This window comes from Xiphias gladius, chromosome 7 (genome assembly GCF_016859285.1).
Source record: "Xiphias gladius isolate SHS-SW01 ecotype Sanya breed wild chromosome 7, ASM1685928v1, whole genome shotgun sequence".
In the NCBI taxonomy this organism is placed as follows: Eukaryota; Metazoa; Chordata; class Actinopteri; order Istiophoriformes; family Xiphiidae; genus Xiphias; species Xiphias gladius.
This window is the reverse complement of record NC_053406.1, coordinates 14454011-14475104: the sequence shown is the minus strand read 5'-3', so window position 1 is coordinate 14475104 and position 21094 is coordinate 14454011. Positions and strand designations below refer to the sequence as shown.

The following is a 21094-nucleotide window of genomic DNA, read 5'->3' as shown; positions in this document are numbered from 1 at the left end:
CCTCGAAGCGGAGTGGAATGGTTGTTTCTACAGCATGGACTGGTTTACAGATATCTCCCAGTCTTTCCCGAAGATCACCCTGCTTTACAGTTACAGCTCCACAAAGATCAACGGCTTAACATTTGAGGAAAGCCACTCAGAAGACCTTTTGCGCATGTGTGAGGTGGTCTGTGGGTTTTGTCTGCAGAGATCCTCGTTGCTCAGGCTTTAGCACTCTCCCCCCTCTATCTGATTCAGGGGCTGCACCGCCTTTTACAGCTAGGAGCTCTTCACAATAAAACTCAGCATCAGACCCCTCTACAGGAAAATCAGCATCAGCAGATCACTGAACACGCCTGCTGCTAGCGTTTCCTCACCAATCATAAATTCCCATCCAGTTCATCCTTTAGTGTGATACTACAAAATTGCCAAATCTCTTAATAACAAGCTAAATTTACATTTCATATTTTCACAGAAAACTGATTTATTTTTTTTTATTCATTTATTTTTTTTTTATACTCAAAACCATTTTTATTATGCAGAACATATAATTCACCCCTCAGAAATTAAGAGATCTTTGCACATCCCAGAAAACAAACCCGGGGGGCTCACTTTGACTCCTCGTCATGCCTTTGTTTTCTCTTTAGCAAGTTTATTTCACACGAGGTTTCTGTATGTAGCTTTCCGAGGTGCCATGGGTCAGCTGAGCATTCTCTGACTTTACATAATTCGTTTGGTACACCAATCCCCGCCGAGATTGCCTGGACAGGGGACTAGAAGTGGACAGAGGGTTTAGTCCATCAAAAGTCTGACACGCAAGGTCACAGGAGATCGTCTCGTAAAGGGAGACACGCCCCAGGCCTTTATCAAGTGCTTGAGATTAAACAGGTGTAATCCCTGAACTCTGCTCAGGTGCTGTTGTGACCCAGGGAGTTTACTGACAGCAAAAGCCACACAAACTTGCTCGCTACACTGGGCTTCTTGTGAAAAACTTTGTTCAGTTATAGACAAAGCCACTTTCAAAGATTTCAACTTTTTATTCTTTGCTGCAGATTCATTAAATGCGATAATTTATCTAAAGCCTAGCAGTGGTTCATGTGCCACCATGACAAGAGTACAAAGCTGTTTGTAAGCCCCCGAGGTCCAAGGACAACAGTTTGAAACATTCGTATATACAGCCATTAAAATATTACCTAGTTCCACATGAAGAGAAATGGTATGCACACTTGAAAAGTGACGTTATAAAGCTACAGATTATTTCAATAACAAAGCCCCACAGACAATCGTATCTTGACGCGTCATATATGCTTTTCCTGCCTTATCTCTCGGGAGTTTCACCAAGCTAGGCACCAACAGACTACGACAGTGAAGGAGAGAAATAACAGAAAAAAAATTCTAAATAAAAAAATAGACAAAAATAAATCTTACACATAAAGACACTGTCATTTCTTAAATTATTGGTTTTTAGTGCCCTACATTTTACACCCAGTCAAAAACATCTGCCTTCGGTTGGTCGGTAAGGCTGCGTGACAGACGGCCAGCCCCATGTTAAACCTATGGTACTTCTAGACAATGTTATGTAAATTTACAGTATACAATTTTGGATTACCATGCAAGAATACTTTTTTGTGTAACATTTAATAGCTCGATCTACATCCAGGAATAATTTACATAGAAGGACAAAAGTTATTGGACCAGAGAGCGCGATGGGTAAATAACCATGGTGGCAATTACAGCCGGAGGAGATGAAGATGTGTGGGTGAGATTTTATGTTAGGGGGGGGTGGGGGTGGAATGAAACAGGAGGTGGGATGGCAGGAGGGGAGGTGGGATCCAGAGGAGTGCCTGGGTAATTGGGGTGGTGGTCCAATCCTCCAAGGTCCAGATCAGCGGCACTCCCACACTTTTACTGTTTGATCTACGCTCCCGGTGACGACGTAGGGAGCAGCCTTGTGGAAATCTGTAGAAGAAACAAAAAGATGATCAGGACAAAGCACAAGAGAGGAAATAAACTCTGCTTACAATGACAAGTACTAAAGATGAACGCAACACAACTGCTGCCAACAAATTTCCAGCGCAATAATAAAACATGCCTCTGAATGGAGCACAGAGAGGGCGGCTGAAGTGTAGATTCAGTAGATAGAAAAATAAAGACATATTTATAAATAATCGATAGACAAGTTCCAGTTTGGTACCCTGACCTGTCCATGAAACAGCCAGCTTTCCAGTGTCATGACTGTCAGGTGTTCGGGCTGCCGTACACATGCTGATTCTATTTGAGTTAACAAGAGCAGACATAGACACGCACTGTTCCCTGTAACAGGAGTTACGATCGTGTCCTATATGGAGCCAACTGGGTTAAGTCCAACTAAATTTATGACCCCATGCTACGGTCACCATATCAAACTTGACTTATAGATGTAACAACTTGTAAATCTGCGTATTCCTCCAATCGTCATGAAAAACAACATTGTGTCGAGTGAAAATGATGTCAGTGGCACTGATAAATCACTAACTACTGACTGGTTAGGGAAAAGCCAAACAAATTAATCCCCTCTCCCAAACATAAATCAGCAAAAACACATTTGGGGGAAAGCACTTGGTATTGTATTATACATACAGACAGGGCAATACTTTTTAGAAGGGGGGGGTATTTTTTTTTTTTTTTCTGTTTCCCCAGTGATTTCAAACAAAGGTGCTTTGTCTTTTCCACACCGCTCAAACATTCATCACATCAATAGCTCACAGCAATATCCTCTTTGGCTGAAGCAGGATTTAAGAGGACTGGGTTTCAAACGGCTTGCCAAGGAAAAGTTGGCTGAAGAGCTCCTCAAGAGAGTTCTCAAGCATTGATCTGCTGAAAAGCCACAGATACGAGGAGGGGGAGGTGGGAAAATCCTGGAGCGCTTGTCTATTTCTTAAACCCCTGCTGCCAGCAAGCCTCGTGATGCTCAACACACTGCCGGTGGAGAAGCTTCCTCTGAAGCAGGTATTTGTGAGCCCAGCTCCACTATCCCATGAGGGTTGAATAGAGAGGTTTTCTGCTGCACCTCAAGGGACCAACTTGTAAAACAATAACAAGGACGAAACCTTTATTGGGAGGAGAGGCTGCTTACCCAGAGAGGTAACGAAGTGTTCGTGGGCACACAGGGTTTTCATGCAGCGCTTGTTCTTGTAGTCCCAGATCCTTAAGGTCTTGTCATCTGCACAGGTCACAATGAACTTGCCTCCTGGGTGGAAGAGGATCCCACGCACCCAGTTGTCATGGCCAACCTGTGAGACAGACAGATGCTGCTAAAGACACCAGTCGCAACCCACTTCATCTCACTCAAAGAGCAAAATGTTTTCAGTCTAGACATTTAAATATACACACAAATAAAAAAAAGGCTATTAGCTTAAGATCGCACTCACCAGTGTCATAAGGCACATGCCGGTGCTGACATCCCACATCTTGATGGTTTTGTCTCTGGAGCCAGACAGCAGGAAGGGGCCTGGCTTACCACTCTTCTTGATCTGGTTAGGCACAAAGAGACGCAAAACTAATGCAGCACAAGTATAGTTCATTTTTTCTAGTTTTGAAGAAAACATTTTATGGTCAAGCACAGAACACAGACAATAATATAAATTTATCTGAATAGATGGATTTTTGTCAGAAACATCAAGTCTCAGAATTGTCAGCCTATTTTTAAAGCAGTATCAAATTACTAATTATTTTTATAAATCATTTTTTTTTTTAAATCTACTTAATTAAGTATATCTAATTTTTAAAGAACTGTAATGCGGCTTTGCATCAATTCCTGTTTCACTGGAATAAAAACAATAATAATAAACAACAATAATAATAATAATAATAATACATTTTATTTATGCTGAAATTTTAAAAGGGCAGTCGAAGACATTTTATTTATATAAAAAAATAAAGTAAAATAAAATACACTTTAAAACCCCTCCCCATCCAACACTATGTGGAAAGAAAGAGATTCAGTTAAATAAACTCATAAACTGCTACATTAACCAGGAGTGTTGTTAACACAATAACAGCAATGTTTAAAGCTGTGTCTGGCACAATGGACTCAACAGTCATTACAACAGTTTTAAATTCATCAGTGGAGATTGTGTTCAAACAGGCTGGCAGGTGCATCTAAGCAATAACCAGAAGTGTTTCACTGCTTTGGTCTGTTTCAATGTTGTAGTTTAAAAGATCGGAGAAGAAAGATCACTGTACAAGAACATATAGAGCAGCAGAACATCCCAAATAAAATACCTCAGGGTGACTGAGTGTTATATTGCTGACAACTAGATTGAGAACACACTCAAACATCTGTGAGACAACAGCTGTCTCTGAGAGTTCAGGTCTGTCGAAAGTCAACAACTCCATCAGTCCATTCAACTGGCAGGGATGTGTAACTTCTGTGCATGTTTTACCCCAGTTAAGATATAAAAACAACCAACACCAAAAATCAGCTTCCACGCAAGTAAAGACTGTTTTTCATCACACACAGGTTAGACTGGGACAACTGCTATGAGGGAAAATATTGCTTTAATCTGACAAGGCTACAATTGGACACACTCGAGATCACAAGGCATGAGGAAGGAGTGTGAGCTGACCCTAGGCCATGCTCTGTATATGCACGCACATGCACTTCATTTCATTTCATTTCCAGTTGGTCTGTTCACATGGCCGTCGGTCTGAGCAGTGACACCAAAACGGGTTTGTGTGGACATATTTTGCATTTGACGTGGATCATCAGGGAAAAATTGTAGACAACCAGAAGTCATTATGCAAACTGTGCCACAGAGCATTTAAACAGACAGGAGGAAACACCTAAACCTTTCTAAGCACCTCAAAGTGAGGCATACAGGTCTGTACACAGAATACAGGGTGAGTGAGTTTCAATTGTTAACTTTATATTAACGTGTCATCAAAATATTCATATCCTGAAATGTTACCATTATTGTTTGCGAATAGTGACAGCTGACATCTGTTGTGCCAAAGCTCCACACACACTTCCACAAAGGATAATGTTATCTTGGATAATGTTATCTAGGATAATGTTATCTTGTTTAGGCTAATGTAGCGACAGCTCATAACGTGAGCTGGTCGCTCACAACATTAGTAGGGGACCCTCATGACCGTTCAGTCTGTCAAAATATAAAATTGGCTTTTTAAATGAATATTTTCACACTAATGGTTTGTCACTTTTTTTATTCAATATAAACTACTGCTCGCACACTGCATAGGGGTGGGTGTGTGTGTGCATGCGCGCGTGCGCATGTGTTAGCACACTATGTGTGCAGCAGCCTTTGTTGTTTTTTTCTATTTTTTTGCTGTGGTATTTCGAATTTGGTATCGAGAATCAAAGAATTTCAATGTTATTGGTACCAACTACCAAAAAACCGGTATCACGGTGTCCTTAGGCACAAGCTACTGAAAAGCAGCATCAGTGACAAAAAAGTAATGGCTGCCCACTGACTCAGAACTGACTTTATTGGGTTATATACCATATTTCCTCCTTTTCCATAAAACTGGTTTTCAATTAAAAGACGGGTCCCATATAATGGCCGGGGGCGTGGTCGACAGCAAAAACAAATAAAGGCTGGCCCCCAAAATACAGTGAGGGGAAAAAAAACAAGGGCAGATAATGGCTGATAACAATGGTGCCTTGCAATACTGTAATCTACTCTCTGCTGTGCTTCATGATCAATCAAACTGGACGCCACCTAATACCAAACAGATGCCATCAAATACAAAGTGAGTTGACCTCTGAGCTACTTGTCCAATTACTAAAAAGGGAGGAAAAAATCCTCACATTGAAGACTACATGAGAAAAGGTCTGATCCGTTCTTTACCTCAGAGCCTGTGGCCTCTAGGATGGTGGGGTAGGCGCTCTCTGGTGCCCAGGAGATGCACTCCACCACGTGTTCATGCTCCCGCAGTTCAGCCTTGCACTCTTTGGTGGCCACGACCCACACACGCACTGTCTGGTCGTTGGAACAGCTGGCAATCAGTGTGCCGTCCTGGTTGGGCCGCACCATACGGACCCACTCCCTGTGGCCCGTGAAGGTCTTCACACAGTAGCTGACAGGCAAATGACAATAAAGGAGTTATCAGGTTGTCGGAGCAGATGTGATTTATGAAAAACAATATCATCCTTAAACAAACAAACAAAAAAATTAAAACAAACAAACAAAATACTGGTTTTGAGGATTGTTTAAAGGTGTCTTTGAATTTTGCATACCCAGTTGCCACCTCCCACATTTTTATGGTTTTGTCCCTTGAGGCAGAAACGATGTGATCTCCATTGGGCATAATGGCTACAGACGAAACATTGTGGTCATGGCCTGAAAAACAGAAAAGACAAAAATAAGATCTCAGTTACAGCCAGAGACCATTATAGAAGCTTTCTTAGCAAAACAACCCAACGTAACATTTAAAGCTGGTGTCAAATGCAATTTTATCATTTGAGATGGCAACACATGATCCCTTTAATCTTTACTTTAACCAGAGGAATCATACTCAAAATTTAGCAGTGATTTTCCTTTAAAAAAAAAATAAAATCACATCTTCAGCCACCAACAGCACCAGAAAACGATGGGTTTGGTCGTAATTAGCCAATTAAATGACAAGCGAGGCAGCCAATTTGCTGGGGCTTACTCTGTTCCACAGAGAATAAGAGATGCCTAATTACCTAGACGCTGGGCCATATTTAAGCTGCTAAACAGATGAAGACAACACTAAGTATACTCTAAAAGGCCAGCTTAGCTGTGTGTGTGTTTGTGTGGGTGCGCGCGCGTACACATGCCATCAGGCTATAATAATGGGTGGCAGCTACACAGAAAAGTGCTATCTGGTGCTGAAGAGGATAATTAAACTGCTGTCCAAATCGGCACTAATCTACTTCACCAGTTGGGTTTTTTTTTTTTTTTTTTTTAAAGATGTGTAAAAAGGAGGAATGGATGGAAGAAAAGGAGAAAAGGTTGAGTAGATGAATTAAAAGTGAATGGAGACGGGGGTAAAAAGAAGGATGGAGGGGAAATGGTGGGGAACAAATCAAGAGAGTGGGCTCAGTTTATTAGAAGGTTTTAGACAGTAATCTCTGCATTTATATGTTTTTCTGCACAGTTTGAACGCAGCTCATCTGTTTGAAGAAGTGTGCCAGCAGCTCACACCCTCAGTTTCAACAACAAACATAGGCCACCAGTGAAATCTGTTGCTCACTTGCACAAAATGCAGGATTTACAACTCCAGCATAAATTTAAGAATGCCAGAGCTCTTTGTGTTCGCTAAGTAGGCTTATTTAATTCATCAATATTCATTCATGTCTGCTTCACAGGCAGACATTAATGGGCACTTCTAGCAGACTTGTGAAGAGGATAACAAAATTTGTGATGCTGAAGCTTCATATTGTTTGCACGGCTGCTGGCTTGTGGGTGGGGGGGCTTCTCTCAATTCCGACAAGGAAATAAAAATTATTCATATGGTGGTACCTAACATCATTAGGGCCTGAGGGTACATGTAGACTAAGCTGCCATCATTTACTTGGCAATTAGGGTCTAAAAGAGGGGGTGTATGCCTAAGGACTGCTTCAGTGATTACAGGACTAATGATGGAGTACATTCTCAGATGAGAAAAAGAATATTAAAAACCTGAACCAATTCTTTACCATTTAAATAATTGTAAATGATTACATTTTAAGAAGAGATGGCTCAAAGAGCCTGTAAGAGTACACTGTCGTGGGAAGTACTGTGGGTACTAAGACAAACAAGATGGCTAAAACAGTCCATTTGTCAGAGCTGGTCGTAGATCTCAGCATAGGGTGCAGTAGACTGGAGCAGATTGAGGCTCATCGGGAGCATCAAATGTGATAACGAACAGCATCTGCACCACCTGAGCCCTGTGAACAGTCACAAGCTCATTTATACAGCTATGATGTGTAAACCATAACAAAGCATAGGAGCTGTATTGCACGTCGGCAAATTTCTGCCATCGAAGGGGGAGAGGAGAAAAAAGAAAAAAAGAAAAAGAAAAAAAAAATTCAGCACAAATTCATCAGCATCAGATTTTTTTCTTCTTCTCTTCCCTCCAAGAAATAAACAGTTTATCTTCTTACCATGCATGGTCCTGATGCACTCAAAGCCTTGGAAATCCCACAGCTTGATAGTCATGTCTGCAGAGCAAGATGCTAACAGTTTGCCAGTCTGGTCAAAAGAAATGTCCTGCACAGAATCTGTGTGGCCTTTCAGTGTGCGTTCAAAGTCTCCCGTTTCATAGTCCCACACCTGAAGAACAGAGCATATTCACACATTATATTGAGAGGTACCTAAAAATGTTGCTGACAGACACACCTAACCACAGTCAGGATATCACTGAGAAACATGAGTATGTTATTCACTTCAGACTCAATCCTTTTCCAGACCCCAGGAAAGCCCCAAAATGTCAGATCATCTGTGACCCCAAGTCACTTCATGTCTCAGCTGAGCAGCCCAGAAGCCAAAACAAGCTGATGAGACAGAGGCAAGCTGCCAAGGGAAGTTACATTTTAGTCCTAACAATAAGATGTACTGATGGCAGAATTATTACAAAAAAAGACAACACATTGCCATTACATTCGAGCTCATACAGGCCTCACACACCCTTTGTGTATTGAATTACAGAATCCATGATGCATTAGTGTTGCTAATGGCAGGGATACATGTGACAAGATGCTGATTAAGGTTACAGTTAGGCCTGATAAAAGCCAAGAGACGGTTTATTGTGCTGAGTACAGCGAAGCCAGTTGGAGTAAAGACAGAATATGGGGTGAACAGTAGTAAGCCTGATTTTCTAGCTTGAGAAAGCTGTTGCGTCTCTGGCTTTCAAGCGGACAGACGCTTTGTCACGGAGGGATAAACCCTCCTTGGTTCCTCTCTGGGGTGGGGGATTTTGGGCAGACGTTGACAGGAGAACCCCACCCTCTCCTCCCCCCTACCCCAAAAGAAGCTACAGACAGTGCAGATGGCCTTTAGGTACAATGTACACTGGGGGATTTATCATGGAGAAGATCAATGCAGTTAATGTGTTTGGAGGTACACCTGGTCTACCAGTCTACAGGCATATTAACAGTATTCAGCAGCAGCAGCAGCAATATCCAAACCACACGTAACCCATTAACTACCTGTAACTCAATGCTAAGACTTATGATTCTCATTCTGGAACTTCTCCAGGACATTATTTAAGCACCTGCCAAAAAACTTAACCCTATTTCACGATGATAAACAGTTTTCATTCTCTCAGAGAAAATGCCTCTTTGTCAATCTTTGTCATTCAAAGACCAAAAGTAATACCAAGACTTTCTTTGTATGTCCCTTTAATGAAGTAAGCAATGGGTAAGCTGACACGCAAGCTCCATGGCCTTGTTTAAATTAACCTAGCCGCTGGTTGCCATGTCTGAGGGAGTACAGCTCAGGACCTGCTAATTTACATATTGTGAAAGGTTAGAGCTGAGCTCAAGGTAACATCTGCTGTCCAAAGATCCGCAACGTTAGCAGAGGAGAGACAGCAAGGAAACAGAGAGGGAGCCCGAGGGCCAGAGAATGGCAAAACTAACAGTGAGGGATGACAAAGAGGAGTCAGTAAGAAGAGTAAGGGCAAAAAAGGAGAATGGTTTGGCGATAGGCAACAAAACCTTAGGATACTTCACACATTACATGCTGATGACGTATTCAGTGAATAAGACATTAGCCTGGTTCCTGATTTTGCTTCTCCAATTTGTTCAGCTATTTACACAGGTCTAATAATTTGCCCCCTAACAGCTGTTTAAAGAAGTTAGAGAAACAACTGACCAATCAGAGCTTTTGTAGGTGGGACTGACAATATAAAAGTCATCTTCCTGTATCACTCGCTATGTAGGTAGCTTAATACATCCATGAGCTACATCAAGAAGCTACAAAAATAGTGACAAGCTGTAGTAAGTAACCCTGTATAAAACAATGAATTTCTGCTTTAACTTTTCAGTTTTTGTACAGATTAAATAAACCACACACAAACATGTTAATAAGTGAGCTTTAGAGTTCATGGTAGAAAGACTTACCTTTCGACAAAGCCAGGCTAGCTGTCAGTCCCTGTTTCCAGTCTTTATGCTAAGCTACCTGCCGGTTCCAGCTACATATTTACCGTACAGACCTTAGAGTTTTATCAATCTTTTCATCTAATGCCTCAACCAATTAGCTAATTTCAGAAAATGCTGAATGAATATAGATATTGAATGAATATTTTAATTATCCATTAATGGCAATTATTTTTGTTTATTCGATTAAACGTTTGGTCTATTAAACATTAAATTGAAAAAAAACAAAACAAAACAAAAAAAACCCCACAACCCATTAAAAAAATGCCTCACAATTTGGTGACATCTTCTCATTGCTTGTTTTGTCCGACTTAAAAACCAGAAAATACTTAATTTACTGTAGAAAGAAAAACAAAAGAACAAATAGACAAAGAAAAGCATCAAATCCTTACTAGCAAGATGCTGAAGCTAGCGAATGTTGGGTATTTCTGCAATTAATTGTTTACTCTATTAAAAATAGGGAAAAATGGGATTTATGAATTTCTCAGAGCCCGAGGTGGTGTCTTTAATAAGCTTGTTTTGTCCGACTAACCGTCCAACATCCAAAAGACATTCAATTTACTGTAATACATGACAAAGAAAAGTCATCACATTTGAGAAGCTGGAGGTGTTGGGCATTTTTGTTTGGAAAATTACTAAAATTATCATTTTTTTGTCAATATAGTTAGTATAGATTAATTTTCTTTTAAAATCGATTAATCAACTAATCATTGCTGCTCTAAGTATCACAAAGTTTAATAGATTAATTTTATGTTGATTGACTAGTCATATGATCGATTAACTGTTTCTGATATTAACTGTTTTAATGGTTCGCTACCGCAACTTCTGTAACGTCTTAAAATAACAGTGGCAGGATGAATATTTCAATTGCTACTGATTGGTTAGGGCAAACAAAACAAAACACCTAACCTCTTAACAAAAAATCTACTAACTTGAACACAAAGTCAGGCTGACTGAAAGACATGAAACAAAACGGTCGTTCAGTCTGATTATCAGGCACTAGGAAGAGCTGGAACTTCTCAGTCTGTGCTACTCAGTGTAAAGAGAAAAAGGTCTATTCCCCAGTTAAAAATTTAATGGAGCTGTTCAGGAGAAAAAAAGTAGGACACAGGGGGAGTCAGGCCAGGCCGCAGAGACGAGGCAGCCAGGAAAGAGGTGCAAGAAAGCAGGGCTGAATTTTAGATTTGGGCCCAGGCCGGCCTCCCCCTAAGGGATGGATGGCTCTGATGGTGGGCAGTCATGGTGGGGCAGCTGAAGCGTTAGGTGGAAGATAAATGAGGCAGGATGCTAGAAAGTGGGGTGCAGAGGGAGGAAGGGAGGAGAAGTGAGGTTGGAAGAGGAAGAACATGCCAAAACGTAGAGATGGGTCCCTGCTGTGTGGGTGTAGCCAAGGAGGAGATGTACATGTGTCTCTTATTGCCTCATGAATAAAACACACAGAACAAACAGCTCAGCAGAGTATTGGCATTGTGCAGTGAGGCAAGGAAAATAAGCTGCTGCAAAAATAGCCCAGAGACACACCATGAAGTGTACATATGGAATCTAGGGATACACGGATGACAGAGAGAGATAAACTTTTGTAATCCAGGACATGTCTAGGAAGAGGAGTTAGAGTAGAGGAGGAAATGCTGAAGAGCGAGGCAAAATAGATGGAAAGTAGGTGGAGAGAAGAGTGGCATTCAACAGCACAAGCTGCCACCAAGCTGGCACTAAATTAAAAAAGACCACTCTATTGATTTAAACCTGAATCCTATTATTGTAATGTGAGGAGGGGGTTTGAAAACAAGCAAAGGACTCTGCAGTCTCTTTCCTAAAAATCAGACAGTTGATAAATCTTTATTAAGGTTTTTTGCCTTTGAAAACCATACTGTACATGCAATACAATGTTAACAAAGTTCTCACAATGCCCACTTTAGTCCAAACATCTTCAATGAAAACATTAACATACTCAAATAATACTGGTGTCGAACCAAAGCTGTACTATCCCTCATAGCTGGGAATGGAAGGCTGAATAATGGGTTTTGTAGAAATAGGAGAAACAGTCAGAGCTGACTATAAGCATTACAGAATGCTTTTTCCTTGTCTTGTGTGACTAAATGTTGTACACCAAAGCTCAGCTTATACGGAAGTGAAAGTGTCACGTGACAACGTGTGGGCTGGCAGAAATGTCACATGATATTTTGTATTCAAAGATAAGTTGTTACTTCAGCAACCAGTCCAGCACAGTTAACATTCCCTGAAACAAATGACAGCACATGCTGGATGTGTTGAACAAGGATGACAGTTGATGTTTTCTTCTTTTTTCTTATGTTTCTTTATGAGAGAACAAGGCAAAAGTGAATGTAATCTCACTGTATTCTAGCTGAAAAAGATTAGGATCCACAGAGAATTTGTCCGTTTATCAGACAGATGAGGGAAACTGAATAGAATGCATTGAAGTCAGTTTGCCTGCTAACTGTTTTCCCAACTCATCTATGCATCAATCACCAGGGCACTCAAACCCGTCTGCCAGATGTCTCAGAAAATCTTAGCCTCAACATCTATGTTCTCAGCAGTTAAACACTTATGAATCCCTAGTTCTAGGAACCAGCTCTGCAACACATGACGGCATCAGTGACCTCAGCTTGACATCAATACTTTTGTCTCGTCATCATTAATGTCTGACAACATATTAGCTGACAATATTTCACTTAATTATAAATTAGTTTGAAACAAAAACAGAAAAAAAATAATCTTGTCCTTATTCCCTAATCATTGTCACACAAAATTTAATCTGTTATGCTGCATCATTTGAGGATTTAGATGTCCACAGTGAATAATATCCTAAAACCCAAGATATCAGATAAGCATGGCGGCTGCTTTTCATCCTTGAATAACTGAAAGGCTACATGCTAATCATAAGACTTGTGTGGGGTTATCATCAGTTTCCATAATCTAGTGTGACTTTGGAAGTCTTGAAGTGTACAGAAAGTACATACTGTACATATGTTACACTGGAAACAAACATCAACAGATACAAAGAAAAGATCAAGGTTATCTGATCATGTGCAAAGGAGGAGCACAATCCTGCAGGTTTTATTACAGACTTCAGAAGTGATTTCAGTTATTTACACACCTTCAGTCCAAGAGGATAAACTATTCAGTGAAATCACATGCTGCAGCTTTTATTTGGGAAACCTGCAGACCTTGGACATTAGTTCCAAAACCCCATTTGAACACATCCTCTGCAACAAATCCAATGTCAAACCACTATTTCCACCATCCGGCAGCACTGACCTTTATTGTGGCATCCTCAGAAGCTGACACCATGACACTGAAGACTGGGTGGAAGATGACGCGGGTGACTGGACTGCGGTGGCCACTCAGCGCGTACCTTTCTGGTGGGCGTGGGATCCACTCTTTGGGATCGCGCTTCTGACTGACCGGCCCTCCCAGGGTGATCTCCTCTTTAGCTTCATTCAGTTTGGATTCAAGTTCCATCACCTGTTCGGAGCGGTACAGGTACAAGTTAACAGTGTAGAGGCAGAAAGTAAAGTATATAGAAATATGCACATGTCTAGATAATTATACCAGGGAGGAAATACATAGATTCAAATAACATAGGCTTTTAAGGGTGTAAAATTTGCTAGAGTCTGTGTTTGTGTAAGTTAATGATTACACATTAACAGTCAGGTTAATGTTTTCTCAGCAGTAATGTCATGAACCATTCACAAGACTACAATCCCCACAAGCATTCTTTGAGGAGGGGGGGAAAAAAAAAAAAAAAAAAAAAACCTACAAACCTTCTTTTGTAATCTGATGACTGAGGTCCATTTTTTTTCCAAAAGGCCAGCATACTTCTTATCCAATTCTTCATTCTGTGGAGATTTTTTTTTTGGGGGGGAGAGAAGGATATCAGCAAACAGGCGAAGAAAGCCAATCAAAGTCGTGGGCTCAGCATAATCTGTGAAGTCTCTGTGTGTGTGTGTGTGTGTGTGTGTGTGTGTGTGTGTGTGTGTGTGTGTGTGTGTGTGTGTGTGTGGCGGGGCGCGCATGTTGAGGTCTTTGGCTATAGTAAGAAAGAACAGGGAATTATTTACACACCCCTCACAGGCCAACGCTGACTGCCAGACACCGCCAACCTACTGTACCCAACACACACCCACACCCGCACAAACACACACCCTAGTCCTAATCCTTCTCACACAAGCTAATCTCCTGCAGACAAGGAAGACTTAGGCATCTTACAGCCACACACCCGGTACTGGAGGTAGTGGTGGAAGTTAACTTGTGGCAGTCCTGGCAGACAGAGGCCTGATTCCACCTGCAGGCTAATACCACTAGCTGGCAGCTACCTTTTACATAATGGACCTCAAGGCACACACAATCTGTTTCTTACTGCCAGAATGATTTTCCCAAAAAAGATGAAATTCTGACAGTTCCAGCTTCTTAAATAGGAAAATTAGCTTCTTTTCTTTTGTCTGGCATTATAATAAACTGAATATATTTAGTTTTTGGACTTTTGATCAGACAAAACAAGGCATTTAATGACATCACCTGGTGCTGCTAGATTCTGGGATGAGCATTTAATCACTGTTCTTTTTGATGTTTTACAGACCAAACTAATAAAACTAATAATCATTAGTTGCAGCCCTAATTCCATGATATTTAAATAACTGAAGAAAAAGAAAAGCAGCAAAACTCCACATCTGAAAAAACAGAATCCGGGAATTTAGGGAATTTCTACTTGGAAAAATTATTTAAACGATTAATTGCCTACCAAATTTGCTGCCAATTCAATTTGACATTCTCAACAAAACCAAAAAGTCAATTTAGCTTTATTTAGGTCTATAGCCTCAACTGACTTGTTAATGTTAAAAAACATAATGACTTAATTATAACATTTTATAACGTCGAAAAGGACCTCCTTCTTTTCCTTAAATGTAATTAAAATACAAAAGGCAAAAAATAGTCAAATAAAATCACATTTTGCCTTTTGTAGTCTTATACTACACCCAGTACAACAGTTCTGGTGGCACTAGGTGTATATCCATGCTTTGAGGCTGTTTCTAACTATCAAAGCATCAAAAACCCACATTGACAGACACCCATGAGTGTCATTGAGGTAGAAAATTAGTGTTTCACTCCAATTTCACAACTAGCTTCTAAAGCCTCGGTTGGAAACAAAAGCAACCATCCTGGAGGTGTGGAGAGACGCAAGCAAAACCGATGCATATATTTAACACGTCTCAATGACAAAAGGTGATTCCTTGGTATATAACATGAGGTGTATAAAAAGACAAAGACATGAACTGAGGCACTGGGGAGAAATGGAGTAGAAAGAAAACAGAGGGAGAGGGAAGGGAACCCAGTTTGGACAAGTCTGCCATCATCTAATCTGCCATCTGCCTGGACACTCTGCCCATTACATCCACACACACACATCCACACACACACACACACACACACACACACACACACACACACACATCCACACACATCCACACACACACACACACACACACACACACACACACACACACACACACACAAAGAGACAGAGAGAGACACAGAAACACACAAAGTGCCAGACTTCATTGCAGCCTGCCAGCCTATTGGCTATGGGTAATAAGCGTGTGTGTGTGTGTGTGTGTGTGTGGTGTGGTTGTCTGTGTGTGTGTGTGTGTGTGTGTGTGTGTGTGTGTGTGTGTGTGTGTGTGTGTGTGTGTGTGTGTGTGTGTGCGTGCATACAGGTATGTACATTTTCTTTAACAAGGCAATATAAAACGAGAGCATGACCTCTATGAATTATTCCTGCTATGAAAACCTACTAGTGCACACCACCTCACATAGAATTAAACTTAAAAACTACTACTCAAATAGCCACAAAGAGCCAAGGTTAGGAACATTTAATTCACTCTGAACAAAATCTATCCACATTCAGTAGAAATAGAAAACCAACTAGGCAATGACTGCCTAACAATGTGGCCTCAGGGAAATGGTGCTAAAAATCACTTGGTTGTTTAGCACGGTCGTGCCAAGGTGTGCGTTTGGCTGAGCGGCAATATCAAACAGGGTGAACCTATCCCTCTGTGCCATACATCTATTATTCAGCCTGCTTGCACAGGGCTACCGCAGAGAAAACGTCTGGAAGAAGAATGAATAAAAACATAGAGGACAAGGGGGTGGGGTGTCATGTGAAGGCAGGGTGAAAGAAGTGATGCTGCAGAGAGGTAGAGCAAAAAAGTGAAAATAAAACAAGTCATAGATGAAAAGGGCTTGAAATGACTCAGTAATAACATGATAAACAGGAACATGAGTTAACAGTCTGCCAAAGAGTGCTGGAGCTCCTAAATCAAATTTAGGGGCACAATATGTTAAGATACTTCAAATTCCCACCTCTATGCTTTAATTTCCAGGGTGCAGGCAGTGGTGACAACAGTGCATTTTCATTCATATTTTGGCTCTTTACTTCAGCACATCATATATGAAAAAAATTACATAGAATAAACATGAGGTTTAAAGTTGCAATCTCGAAGATTTTCATTTCAATGTCATTACATCACAATGACATTTACAATACACTGTGTATTGTAAATGTCATATTTACAAGTTGAAAAAACGTATAAACTTATAAATATGACAAGTTAGCAGGAGCATTTAGCAAAGACCCCTTAGTCAGATAGACCACCATAATTGGAGGCAGGTGCTCCCAGTTACACTTGTGAACATGTTGACTCAAATGAGAAATAAAGTGGAAATCAAGGCATATTGTTTGTATAAATTGGTCTGATTGGTTGTGCGGATGTATGTGCCCGTCCTTAATCTACTTACATTATCTAATTCCGCCTCCTTCTTGAAAGTGGAATATGCCTCTTCGTATCCATTGGAACGTAGATAATCGGCTATCGCTCGATTTCTGAAACAGACAAAGGGAACCCTTAATTAGTTCTCCTGATCAGCAGACAAGATAGTTGTTAAAGTGCCAAGAGAAATGACATGAGTAATGAAGTTGTATTCAACACTGTAAAACAAAAGACAGAAAATGAGCATGTTCAAGAAACGTGTCAGACAAAGATGTAAATTTAACATGCTTTTCACACAGACTGTTTTATCAAGCTTTTAGCTATATAATAGAAATGCGTTGCATGCATAAAGTCAGACACATAGCCCTAACCTTACCAATTCACAGACAGACAGTCTGCTACTCGCTTTCTCTCTCACACACACACACACACACACACACACACACACACACACACACACACACACACACACACACACACACACACACACACACACACACACACACACACACCCATTTGACACAAATCGAGAACACATCTGTCTGGCTTCTATAATGAGCTCTTGTTGCTGTGGGCAAATAATAGGAAGGGATGACTCCCCATGGTGTAGATATCGGGAAAAGGCGAGTCAGTGTACATCCTACCATCACCTACAGACACACAAGACAGACAAATCACTGAGAAGCAGGATAATACCAGTGAACTGAATAAGCTTTTGGCTACTGATATTTTCTCCAGTACATCTCCTTTTCAGTTAGATGTTTGTGGACAAACACAAGCAGACAGTCAAAGACACAGACAGAGAGCCAACACCAAAGATGGTGGGGATGGCAGCAGTGGTGTGCAATTGTTCTACTATCTAAAATGTGTGAGGAGAGATGTCCAGATAGGACAGACAATAGACCAGACAGGCAGAGCTGAAAGCAAGAACAGATCAGGCTACCTTCACTCGGTTTTTGTCTCCTGGCTGCCATAAGGAAGACCCGACCACTTACAACACACACAGCTAATACGCACACACACACACACACACACACACACACGCTACACACACACGCTCACACACACACACACGCTAACACACACACACACGCTAACACACACACACACGCTAACACACACACACACACACACACACACACACACACACACACACACACACACACACACACACACAGTTTATGACTGCAGCCTCAGCAGCAGCTCAATTTACCAAGAGTTATTAATGAGGTTCAAGTCAGTCTCAATAGTTCAGGTTTTTATTCTCCATCTAATTAGATTCTCATGAGGGTGCAGAAAAGTGAATTATTTATTTGACTTTTTTCTTTCTTAACCAAAATGTTCCACTTAGTGTTTATGTAGTACATGCACTCTTGTAATTCTACTACTGTACGTAGAGTAAGGAAAAACTTTGATTTAGGGCTGAACGTATTTAAGTATTATCTTATATCAAGTTTATTTGCATTGTTACAATATGATAATATTGTGTTATTTTAAAAAATTCTGTTGTTAAAATCAATGATTCTCAGCAAAATTATAACAAAACCAAACGAGTTGACATTGTTGTGTGAAGAGTTGTATGTACACTTTTTACCTGTGTACCTAATAACGTGGCCACAGTCTAATGCAATCCAAAGAAACCCCTCTCAATATAATGTAGTCCAGTACAACACCACCTTTAACTATGACCTCATTAATAAAAATATAATTGAATTTACACACTTTTGACAATGTCACCAAAACTGAATATGATGAGCTCTGCTTAAACTCCCCAGTTGCTTAAACTCCCCTCAAACTTTCTAAATGTAAACTATCATAACATAATTGTGAATAATGTAAAAATTTTACGCTATTCACAAAGTCTACTTTTCAGTCTGTGAAAACAGCTGTATAATGTTGTCTTCGGCTCTGGAGCTCTGAGGTTTGTCCCATTTTAAGGACTAAAAGTCAGGATATCTTGGCCTCTGCTGCTTTGATTATGACAGTTTTTGTTTTTAATGTCCATCTCTTCTTAGTCTCCCAGCTTTATCTACATGCAATGATTAACCACTGGAACAGCCCCCTAAAAAAGTTTCACTACAAAAACAACTCACGTGAACATTGTTTTTGGCTGGATGCGACAGTAAGGCCAGCCCTAGAAAAGTGAATGTCCGTGACTGACTGACTGACTGAGTGCGTTCTGGTGTTACACCATTGGTCGTTGTCTTGCTCTTTCAAAATGACTTGGTGTAAACAGTTTCTAATACATCACCAGGGGGCTGTTTACAGGCAGTGTTGCCAAATTAGCGCCTTTGTGACTAGATTCGCCTACTTCACAAAAGCACATAGCAACAAATCTAACCACTTTTTGGACAGACCTTAGCTACTTTTCATGGAAGAAAGTCACCAGTATTGCCCCGCAAGCAAGAGGTTGGGTTTTCCCTCCACAGACACACCTCTCTCGTCAACTGACCACACGACAGCTGACACAGACGTGACTGAGCTCCTAACTTTCTCACTGAGTGATTATTTTACAAGTAAATATAGCTGAAATCACATCAAAGCTGTTGTCTTTAACTTGTGTGTGATTTTGTCAGCTGATGTCGCAGATATAAAAATCAGGATTTTAGCAGTGCAGAGTAGCAGCTTGGAAATGGCTTGGAAGTGTCTGCTGGTTAACATGTAGTCACTATCTCATACTTGTTCCATTGTGTGGCAACAGAAATAGAAAAACATGTAAATGAGAACAGCTTTATTGGGAATTCAGCTGTATTATAATACTGTATGTGAGCACAGAGAATAGGAGAGAAGCAAACAGATAAAGGGTGGTTCAGCCATATACTAAGTTTTGTTTAGGCTTGTTTTCTTCAGGACTGGTTCTGGATTTGTTTTTCCATTGCACCTTCAGTGTTTTCTGTGAATTTTAGTGAATTCATTAATGTCTGATAAAATGCAATTTTCCTCTAATAGTAACACGATATTTCCTTGATTCCAGCCCTCCTGTGTTTGTGCCAAGCAAACCTCACCATTAATGCCAGAAGTCATACAAGCTGTCAGGCAGCAATGCTTTGAGGTGCCAATATGAAGGGGGTGGGGGGTACAATCTGTCAGCCCAGCCTGTGCCCCTGTGCTCTCTTGGTCAGTATTGAGCACTGAAAACCCCCTCTTCCTCTGCCCACCTGAATCCCCATCAACAGGACCAGACCTTATTACAGCTCAAGGTTAGCAAGAGGTTATCTGCTCCTCTGACAGTCTGCCTGCTGGAGGTCTACAAAACTAGTGGGGAGGGCTGAGGCATGCTAGTATGTCTGAGAGAAAGTGTATAAGCAGGGGAAGGAATCTGAAGCACAGAGGAAGCTTTGATGTGGTGTGGGTGTGTCAGTAGAGTGTGTATGACTAGTAGTTCTTCCACCAAGCCCATCAACAAGTTGCACCAGAATGCCAGAATTTCAGGAAGACAACCCAGGCTCCAATACCAACTACATGCACCTACACCTACAAGTCTTAAATGTCACGACTAAATTTATAGTAAGAAATTAAGGAGATGCCTATGTTTGTGAGGCCAAGAACCAGGGCAATATGTAGGATCTGGATTATACATATATATTAATTTTTTAGGAAGGATCCTTTATCTAAGAGAGCAAAGTAGGCCCAACAAGTTCCTAACAAACCTTTTAGTTGATGGACACAGTAATATTACAGTAATGCTGTAACAGACTGCATATGGTTGAAGACAAAAGTCATTTTGATGTAAGGTTTATAATCAACTTTCTATGTCTCATGTAAACCACATGGTGGAGCAGTTCCTGTAGTAGCAGGTGATGTCTTTTATGGGGATTTTAAAGTCTTTTTGCATAATGTTAACAATAGAGCGCACACAACCAAGTTGGTTGTACAAAACAACTAGAGCTGAAACGATTAGCTAATTAATCAATTAGTCGATCAACAAAAAATTAATCAACTATTAGTAAACTATTTTGATAATTGATTAATCATTTTAGTAATTTTTTCAAGCAAAAATGCTAAACATTTGCTGGTTCCAGCTTCTCAAATATGAGGATTTAATGCTTTTCTTCGTCATATATGACTGTATACTGAATATCTCAGAGTTTTTGACTGTTGGCCAAACAAAACAAGGCATCTGAATACATCTACTTGGGCTGTGGTAATTATAACTGGCATGTATCAGTATTTTCTGACATTTTAAAGACTAAATTAATTAATTGAGAAAATAATCGGTAGATTG

General features: G+C 40.5%; 1 protein-coding gene across 2 annotated transcripts in view; it reads right to left on the bottom strand.

Annotated features, from left to right (window-relative positions):
* Positions 1-484: 484 nt before the first annotated feature.
* The window catches only part of LOC120791688 (lissencephaly-1 homolog), a 39219-nt gene continuing 18609 nt past the window's right edge, over positions 485-21094 (bottom strand). For both annotated transcript variants that reach the window (XM_040130256.1, XM_040130257.1), the window contains exons 3-11: positions 16898-16982; positions 13867-13941; positions 13361-13567; positions 8090-8258; positions 6218-6320; positions 5829-6057; positions 3390-3491; positions 3095-3251; positions 485-1938 (exon numbers count right to left, since the gene is read on the bottom strand). In XM_040130256.1, the coding sequence (XP_039986190.1) occupies positions 1865-1938; positions 3095-3251; positions 3390-3491; positions 5829-6057; positions 6218-6320; positions 8090-8258; positions 13361-13567; positions 13867-13941; positions 16898-16982 (1201 nt within the window). In that variant the 3' untranslated portion in view covers positions 485-1864. The remainder of the gene's footprint in view (positions 1939-3094; positions 3252-3389; positions 3492-5828; positions 6058-6217; positions 6321-8089; positions 8259-13360; positions 13568-13866; positions 13942-16897; positions 16983-21094) is intronic.